Consider the following 10,000-nt stretch of genomic DNA (forward strand, 5'->3'; position numbering starts at 1 on the left):
CACACACACACACACACACACACACACACACACACACACACACAGACACACACACACTCACACACACACACACACACACACACACACACACACAGCAGCGAGAGATAGATAAGGGGTTTGTTGCGTGGTGTGACTGGGAGCCGGGAGAGCTAAACCATCTCTCTGGTCTCTGGACACCAGCCAGCGCCACTGACAAAAAAATGTCCTTAAACCCTTTAGGGAAGAGGTGGTGCGAGAAGGGAAGAATCTGACAGGTAATAGAATTGCCTTCAAAATCTGAGTAACTTAACCAACATAAAATTTAAAAAGTACAAAGTTTGGTCATTAGGGAGGACTAATTAGTCAAATCTATTCACTGAACTATGCAGGAAAAGATTGGGAAATGTTTTTTTTTAAAAAGGGCAAGGAATATGGTGTCAGGAGAACAGATAGCAATAAAATACACACAGACACAGACACACGCACGCGCACACACACACACACACACACACACACACACACACACACACACACACACACACACACACACACACACACACACACACACACGGGAGCTAGAGAGAGATAACTATCAGGCGTGTTTTGCGTGACTGGGAGCAAGGAGAGCTAAACGGTCTCTCTGGTCTCTCTCTCTGCACCAGGCAGCGAGCTAGCGCCGCCATAAAAGAGTGTCCTTCACCTTTTTGGGGAGAGGTGGTGCGAGTAATTATGAGGGGAGAGAAGAGGATGACAGGTAATAGGATTGCCTTCTCTCTTATAGGTTATTACGCCTCTCCACGGACACACTGGGCTGAGATTTTTTTTTTCCTTCTTCATCTTTTCCTCCACCTACTTTTTTAAGCGTTCTTCTTCCCAGAGGGTATGAGCACTTTTTTTTTTCGTTTTTAATCTCATCCGGTTTTATTTTATTTTTTTATTTTTTTAAGAGGTGCTTGATAACCACTGAGAAACAGCTTGGGCTAACAGCTTTGGATCAAAAAAAAAAACTAGCAGTCACTAGTGTACACACACATTCACATTTGCACGCACACACACACACACACACACACACACACACACACACACACACACACACACACACACACACACACACACACACACACACACACCACAACACACCACAACACACAAAACCTGAAATATGTGTTCTTTACAGCCTGTTTGTTGTAAGGCTGTCTGCTAGATTTGTTGTTGCTGTATTCTTGTGAGTGCACTCGTTTCCCCCAGTCATCCCCCTGGAGAGGCGTATAAGCCCAACACTAATACGAGGAGGAGAAGGTCATCAAAGAAGTGCAAATATTCCATTTCTCTGGCTCTAAGTTGCTCACTGTAATAGCAGGCAGGCATTCAAGATATTGCATTATTGTTCTTAGCAGTTTAATGGTGCCCTTGACATTTCACTTTATAGAGGCTTGCATCAGAGAGCGTGTGTGTGTGTGTGTGTGTGTGTGTGTGTGTGTGTGTGTGTGTGTGTGTGTGTGTGTGTGTGTTGTGTGTGTTGTGTGTGAGAGAGAGAGAGAGAGAGAGAGAGAGAGAGAGAGAGAGAGAGAGAGAGAGAGAGAGAGAGAGAGAGAGAGAGAGAGAGAGAGATGAAGAAAGGCAGAGAGTAAAGACAGAAAACGCTGAAGCACACAAAAAATCTGCATTGTGATCGGGACATGAACAGAAGTTATGGAAATCTGTTTGCATAGAAACCCACTGCCGTATAAAACGAGGCATTATTTATTTTGTTTTCCACTATTTGCCTTTTTGTGGTTTAGATGGGCTTCCCAAAGATGAGAGAGAGAGAGAGAGAGAGAGAGAGAGAGAGAGAGAGAGAGAGAGAGAGAGAGAGAGAGGTTTGGCACAATGAAAGCTAGAATGATGAAGAAGGAAAAGGAAAAAGAAATTGAAGAAAAACAAGAAAGAAAGGAAGAATGAAAGAATGAAAGAAAGAAAGAAAGAAAGAAAGAAAGAAAGAAGGACAGAGAGAAAGAAATGTTCAAGAACATTCAAGAAATTATTTTTTCTCTCCCCGAGAGCAGCGATACAGTATCATGTATATTTAAAGCCTTGAGGGGAAGCGCTGTGTTATTCGAGCTGAGCGTTCTCCAGATTCATTTTGAGATGTTTCAGCATGCTGATGCAAAATTCAGCGCCGCTGCCTTCAACCTTGAGTGAGCGAATGAACGAACAAGTGTGATTATGTGGAGAAATGTATGACATCGTGCCTTCTGTGCTTAGGTAACGTGCCTTTTCTGCGTGTGGGCAAAGACTGTGGAGAGAGTGCACCCCCCTCTCTCTCTCTCTCTCTCTCTCTCTCTCTCTCTGATATAATTCTCTCTGCCCTTGTCTGTTGATATCTGTGAGTCTTTAGGTATAGTCTGTATAAACGACCTGGAAAAGAGTGTGATTGCTGCTGCTGTGTGTGTGTGTGTGTGTGTGTGTGTGTGTGTGTGTGTGTGTGTGTGTGTGTGTGTGTGTGTGTGTGTGTGTGTGTGTGTGTGTGTGTGTGTGTGTGTGTGTGTGTGTGTGCGTGCGTGTGTCTGTGTGCGTTTGTCTGTGCGTGAATGCGTGTGTACTCCACATTCCTGTGTGTGTGTGTGTGTGTGTGTGTGTGTGTGTGTGTGTGTGTGTGTGTGTGTGTGTGTGTGTGTGTGTGTGTGTGTGTGTGTGTGTGTGTTGGTATGAAATATGTGAGTTGAAGTGGAGTTGGCAGGTCGTGGGTGTTTGGGATTTGTAGCGTTTGTCAGGGAGCACTTCCCTCCTCAGCGTAGGAAAAGCCTTCCTCCTATATGACCGGATGGGACTCACTCTCTCTCTCTCTCTCTCTCTCTCTCTCTCTCTCTCTCTCTCTCTCTCTCTCTCTCTCTCTCTCTCTCTCTCTCTCTCTCTCTCTCTCTCTCTCTCACTCACTCTCCACCTTCTCGTCCTCTCCCTCGCTCCTGCTTTCCTCTCTCCCTCACAACCTCTCTCCTCCTCCCTCTCTTTCTCTGTTTCTCCATTCACTTGCTCTACCTCTCACTACCTATTCCCTCTCTCTCGTTCTCTCTCTAAATCTCTATCCTGGTCACATTCTCTCTCTCTCTCATTAATGTGATCTGCATGGTAGATTTGTGTCAGTCAATGTGCGGAGGCCTCGGCTGTGCTCTGAAGGAATCTCCACCGCCATCCTCTTTGATCTGGGACAGAAGGGATCAAGGCACACGGGCTTTTCTGGGATGTGCACATCAAAAATGCAAACACAAATACATACACATGAGGGCACACACACACACAAGGGTACAGTACATATACAGTCTCTCTCACACATAGAAAACATATACGTACACAAACACACCACCTCATTCCCTAAGTGTGTGTGACAGAGAGAGAGAGAGAGAGAGAGAGAGAGAGAGAGAAAAGAAAAAAACGGAAGAGAAGAGAAGAGAAGAGAAGAGAAGAGAAGAGAAGAGAAGAGAAGAGAAGAGAAGAGAAGAGAAGAGAAGGAGAGCTGCCTGAATGGGTAAAGTGCAAGAGAATACTTATCATCCACCTGAATAATGTAGACATATAAAGCACATAGTATGGAAGGATCGTACAGCAGGGAAAAACCCTACCCTGTTTCATTGTCACCATGGGCATCTTAGAAGAATCACTCAGATCTTCCAGTTCTTAGACCATACCTACATTTCGAATATTTAATTGCTCCCAAAGTTGTGAAAAAAAGACATCTCGTAAAGTTGCTGTTTTTTGTTTTGCCTTTTTATGTAATACAAGAGGAGCTTTGCTTCATTTTAACAGAGTGCTAATAGGTACGTTGGGGGAAATGATGAGTGTTGGGGGCTGTGTGTGTGTGAGAGAGAGAGAGAGAGAGAGAGAGAGAGAGAGAGAGAGAGAGAGAGAGAGAGAGAGAGAGAGAGAGAGAGAGAGAGAGAGAGAGAGAGAGAGAGAGATGGGATGGGGTGGGATGGAATGGGATGGGATGGGATGGGATGGGATTGGAAGGAAAGAACAAAGTGATTCTGAGTGGGTACATACACATGCCTGAGTACTTGCATGCGTCATTGACATGTGTGTACGTGTGCGTGTGTGTGTGTGTCTGCTTGTGTGTGTGTGTGTGTGTGTGTAGTGTGTATATGTATGTGTGTGTCTGTGTGTGTGAGTTTATGTGTGAGTGTGTGTGTGTCTCCGCCTGTGTGTGTACTGTATGTGTGTGTACTGTATGTGTGTGCGTGCGTGCATGTGTGTGCACGTGTGTGCACGTGTGTGTGTGTGTGTGTGTGTGTGTGTGTGTGTGTGTGTGTGTGTGTGTGTGTGTGTGTGTGTGTGTGTGTGTGTGTGTGTGTGTGTGTGTGTGTGTGCTGTGCACGCCCCTCTTCTTGTGTGTGTACTGAATGTGTGCGGACGAAGACAGGAGGTTACAGGGAGCAAGTGGGGCGTTAAAGGACTTGTGAATGTCATGTTGCAGCACACGCTACAAGCAGCACACGGCAAGCAGTAAGCAGCCTGGCTGTGCTCTGCTGCACTACCACTGGAAGAGGAAGAGGAAGAGGAAGAGAAAGAGGACACGGGCCTCAGAGGACAGGCTTTAGAGGGGTCAGGCACCAGTCAAGTGCAGGGCCGACAAGCTGTAATCATCGCATCAAGCCATGTGTGATGAACAGAGATTGCACAAAATGGATACACACAGAGCACACACGCACGCACACACACACACACACACACACACACACACACACACACACACACACACACACACACACACACGTGACACAGAGTGCATTCCTAATGCACAAATGTTTGCGGTTTATCGTGGCTGAGGTATATTTTCCTCAGGGGGGCTCTGTTCCGTGTGTGAAGGGTGACTCTCTGTGACATCATCCATCACATTTTGGATGCATAGAGAGAGAGAGAGAGAGAGAGAGAGAGAGAGAGAGAGAGAGAGAGAGAGAGAGAGAGAGAGAGAGAGAGAGAGAGAGAGAGAGAGAGAGAGAATTTATATAGAAGTTGGTGATGGCCTTGGGTGAGGAGTACTCTTCGTATGACAGCTTCTGGGGATAAATCACTTTTGTGCCCACATTGCTCAGTTGATAAAGCTCAGGTGATGACAGCGACATTATGGATTTACTTTGCAGTAGGCTGTGTGGCCCACCATGACCTGTGCACAAGAAAGGCTGCCTCCACGAACTCCTGTATAAGCTGCTAGTGTCTGATTTCCAGAAGGCTAGTACAGAGTCTGTAACATGAGACCAATTTCTGTATGTATAACAAACTAGCTGGTGGTGATTCGCCTATACATAATCACAGAATAGACAAATGTAGGCTGGCCCACATCGTTCTGAAAAAAGACAGGGAATGTAGCAGAACAAGTGGAACCAAATGTTCTATTTATAACCAACGTCGATTTGTAGTAGGCCTAGTTATTGTTATGGCTGAAAATTATGAATAGTGTTACAAAATGAAACATAGCCTATATCCGGTATCTCCAGTGCGCTGACGACGGCAAGAAAGCAAGTTCAATCGAAGTGTGCAGCAGTGATCTATTAGCCTGGGAACTCCCATACTGCCTTTAGTTCTACACAATCGTTTCGATCTGAAAGACAATCTCACTTGTGATTAGGTCTGGTGTTAACCAGGCAAGTGATCTATAGGCCTACTACCAATTTGATTACTATTACAAATCCATAGAGAAGGCCCGGATCTCATACGTTCTCCTATGACGCAACCCCCCTCGGAAGTTTGTTTACATGGTTAAACGCTTCTAGAATTACAATGACGGCACATCCATGCATCACCTTTGTTATTAAATTCTTATTCAATTACAAACAATCAAATTGTGTTTTGCACGTCTCTATTCCTTACATTTTTGCTGTTGTGCAGAGTGCGGGAGCGAACCAAAGTATCCATACTGCCATCCAGTGGAAGAGAGAGAGACGCATTGCCATCCACCGACCTTCCCCGTCCACAAGCCACCGCATCTGCAGACTGGATGTTGCTCCATGAGGTCGTTGAAGATGCGGGAGGGAAATTATGGTATAGATGTCAACTATGCTCAACTTTATTCCTTACTTTTGTCTCTAATGACTTTGCGTGAGTGAGTTCATCGCGTCCAGATGAATGACCAATAGTTCCTCAAGCAAACTCGTTCACTGGCACACCAAGTCTGCTTTGCACTGCGATGAAGCTGACGAGGCAGCAGCTCTGGGCCGATGTCTGGCCTCGACGTGCAGGACGTGATGATGACGGACGTCCCCCACCAATAGGTGGCAACCTTGCTTCACTCTGGAAGTTTTCTAAATGTCTTATTCTAATTTCAAAACACATGTAGGGCTGCAGGCTACATATCGTGTGTAGTAGGACTTACACACATCTAGGCTGCAACAAACAAACTACATAGGTCCACATTATAATAACTAGTTAGATAATAGCTAACACATTGTAGGCTATTGATGACACACATGTGATCTTGTGAATGTGGTCTTAGGGGTTTATTTCCCCAAATTTGCAGATGTTGGTAAAAATTAAACAGATAACATTTTCAGATTAAAAAAAAAAAAAATCAAGACCAGTACTAAACACATGTCATGGGAAATAAAGTCCAGCTTTATTTTTGAGGCAAAATTATATACATCTGTTTCACTGCTCTGTACATGTTAATAACTATGTTTACACTGTGTGATTTTTTTTACAGTTTGTTCTTAATCAACATCAGTATGTAGGCCTACTAATCCCCCATCCCTATTTTCTTATGAAAATGTGCTGTAGACTCAAAATTCAACAGAGCTCAGGTAACATGGGTAGTTTGTGGCTTTTACTATTTGCATAAAACACACGCAAAACCTGCAGCTGTCGAAGAGTCCAGCATCTTCATTTTATGTGCAAAAAAAAAAATAAAGATAAAAAGGCGATAGAGACCCCATTCATCAATAGATGTATACATGTAGGAATTTGGGAACATAATTAGTTAAGTGGATTGAAATTAGAAATGTCCTCATTGACCTAAATAAGGAGAATTAAGTTTAGGCCTCAGCTCTACATTGTATGGCAACAATTTGCCACCATAATCTTTACCATGTCTGAATCCAAATGTTTTAAAACGAGCTCTCAATGTCATGATATGAAGGTTATTACTTTAGTGAAGGTCGTGTCAGCCTAATGGACTGGAAATTAAAGATGGATGACGCTTTTGATGAACTTAGAGTTTAGAAGATTTTTTTTTCGTTCAATGTGCAATCAGCACAAAGTCCGGAGTTAAAGGTTCACATAGATTAATAGGCCTAACTGTTATGATGTCTCTACAGAACTTGAAGAAAGTCCTTCATCAAGAATTCCATTTTGAAGACCTTGTACCTGCTCTGTGTCAGGAGAACACACTATGACTTTGTATGACTATCAAGACTGTAATTCTAAAACTGGACAGACTAAATAACACTTGTGTCAGTGCCAAAGAGTTACCAAGCCACACTGCTTATTTAAAATGAGAAAAGCTTAAAAAATACTTTAATAGTATGCTATGCCTTGGTAACTCTTTGGGAAGACTGGCATCAGTGGTTAGTCTAACCATGATTGAAGTGCTGATATCCTTGACTCCAAAATGCACCTGTTTAAAGATGCACTGTGTAGGATGGTGGCCAGACTAGGTATTGCAACTATGCTGCTCATTGAAACTGTGCTGCCTATTGCCAAATTTTATCTTTTCATGAATATTTACAAAATAATAAACTAAAATGAATAAATCTGGATTCTGGAAATTCAAAATGGCAGACATGGAGGAGATCCACCTTTTTGTGTATGAAAAGTGCAATTTTCCTAGTAATACTGAATACTTAGTATTTCATGGTGGTGGTAATTATTCACGGAGAAGTTTGTGAATGGGCAGCATGAATTCTGACAACTGTTATGACAGTGCATCTTTAAGTAGGCATATAAACAAATGAAGCAGCCTTCCTGACCACCAACTTTCTTGCTACAGTGCTTTAGCAACAGGACAGTGTGTTAGACTTTCTTCTATTATTCATGAACAAATATGTATGAGATGACTGGGTCTCACCATAACAGATGTTCCCTAATTGAAGTTTAACATCTGTCTCTGTTAATTATTAAACCACAAAATCTGCTTTAGAAAATACAAACAAAAAAATATATAATAGTATAGTTTGGCCCCAGCAAACAACCCCCTGAGATAGCCTTTCAGGTCCTGATTAGCACAAACTTGTCAAGAATCTGTCATGCCAAACCAGATTTCATTCGAGATGTTCTTCCTATGTAATGTGTCAGGTATACAGTAATACTTCCTGTGTATAGTGGGATTAAGTGGGACATGCATTAATTGTCCAGATTTAGCATTTTTGGCTGTATGAATCATTATACATCAGGCAGATTTCAAGCATTAGATGACTTTTAAAAAAACTTTTGCATACAGTATAGTGTTCTTCAGAAGCACACACACACACACACACACAGACACAGACACAGACACACATTCTCTCTCTCTCTCTCTCTCTCTCTCTCTCTCTCTCTCTCTCTCTCTCTCTCTCTCTCTCTCTCTCTCTCTCTCTCTCTCTCTCTCTCTCTCTCTCTCTCTCTCTCTCTCTCTCTCTCTCGTTCTCCGTCCTAACTGCACTACATTCCATCGCCCACTCCATTGCATGGCTTGTGTTGTGTTGTATTGTGTTATAAGGAAGAATAGCTTCCCCTTGTGTAGCCTCCGACAGTCAGGCCCCCGTCATAAGGGACCTGAGGAGTGGAGCAGTCCGTGAAGAAGGCTGGGAAGGTCAGACCACACGTGGATCCATCCTCCAAACCCACAGGGGAGGAAGGGTCTGTGGAGTTGTACACCACTGGCACCAGTGCAGCTGGGTCTCCAGAACCTCCAGTCCTCATCCCCACCACCTCCCCTCCGTCCTTTTTAGAGGCTTCTCCGCAAACAGTCCAAGGCTCAGAGTACACAAACCCACCTGTAATGTAATGCGACGACGAGTCATACGGCATGGGAACTGACACCTGATCCAACCCAGGCCCCGATGTTATTCCTACTGCCCCTGACCCTGGTAGTGGCATCGACCCTGAAAGGTCCTGATGGACTCGACCACCACCACCACCAAGTGATCCGGGGCTCGGCCCGCTCTGGAAGAACTCCTGGTCCAGGAGCATGTTGCTGTAGTCCGGCCCCAGCAGCTCAAAAAACTCGGACGCCTCCGGGTTCCCCCCACAGCGCTCCAAGTCCTTGAGCGTCATGCCCGAGGTGGAGGTAAGGGACCCGATTCCGACTCCAATACGCGGGAAGTTGGCCGCCGGCTCGGTGAAGAAGGAAGGGGGCAGGTTGCGATGGCGCAGGGGGGGCTTCTTGGCCCGCTCCCCGCGGCTGTCCTTGGCTGCAGAGTTGAAGAGTGCGGCCAGGCTTTTACTCTGGAGGTTGCTGTTGGTGCTGGCCTGCGCCCCTTCCCGCTTGGGTGGCAGCTTGCCTCCAGGGAAAGATCCGGGCTGGTGTTGCTGTGCCTGTTGTTGTTGCTGAGCCTGTTGGAGATGGTGGTGCTGCTGTTGGTGGTTGTGGTGTGGTGGAGTGGTCTGCTGGTGCAGCAGAGACATGGGTGAGCCTTGTCTCTTGACCAGAGCCAGGTCTGGCGTCTGGGGGTTGGTGACAGGGGCCTGTGTGGAAGTCGGGCTTCCCTGCCCCTGCCCCTGCCCTTGTCCTTGTGTCTGCTGCGGCGTAGCACTGGTAGGGCTGCTGGGAGACCCGATCATCCCCGTGCACCTCTTGATCTGCTTCTGCAGGTACTTGCGGTGGTTCACCTTGCGCTTGGACTTGCCTGGCTTGTCCAGGGCCAGCTTGATGTTGCTGGAGGCCGAGTCGATGAAGCTCAGCAGGTCCCGTGTGGCCTCCCGGAAACCTCCCCCGTCGTCAGGGTCCTGGTCGGGGGACTCGGGGCAAAGGAGACCCCCTACTCCCATTCCCATTCCCATTCCCATTCCCATCCCAACTCCTCCTCCTTCGACATCCAGGCTCAGACCCCCTTTCTCCATGCCGAAGTCCATCACG

The 10,000-nt window shown here is 45.6% G+C and overlaps 1 protein-coding gene across 1 annotated transcript in view; it reads right to left on the reverse strand.

Annotated features, from left to right (window-relative positions):
* Positions 1–8,575: 8,575 nt before the first annotated feature.
* LOC134453450 (protein FAM181B) overlaps positions 8,576–10,000 on the reverse strand; it is a 1,778-nt gene continuing 353 nt past the window's right edge. Inside the window, exon 1 of the mRNA XM_063204256.1 lies at positions 8,576–10,000. This exon is cut by the window's right edge and continues 353 nt beyond it. Coding sequence (XP_063060326.1) covers positions 8,635–10,000 — 1,366 coding nt within the window. The 3' untranslated portion in view covers positions 8,576–8,634.

Source organism: Engraulis encrasicolus, chromosome 8 (assembly GCF_034702125.1).
Source record: "Engraulis encrasicolus isolate BLACKSEA-1 chromosome 8, IST_EnEncr_1.0, whole genome shotgun sequence".
NCBI lineage: Eukaryota > Metazoa > Chordata > Actinopteri > Clupeiformes > Engraulidae > Engraulis > Engraulis encrasicolus.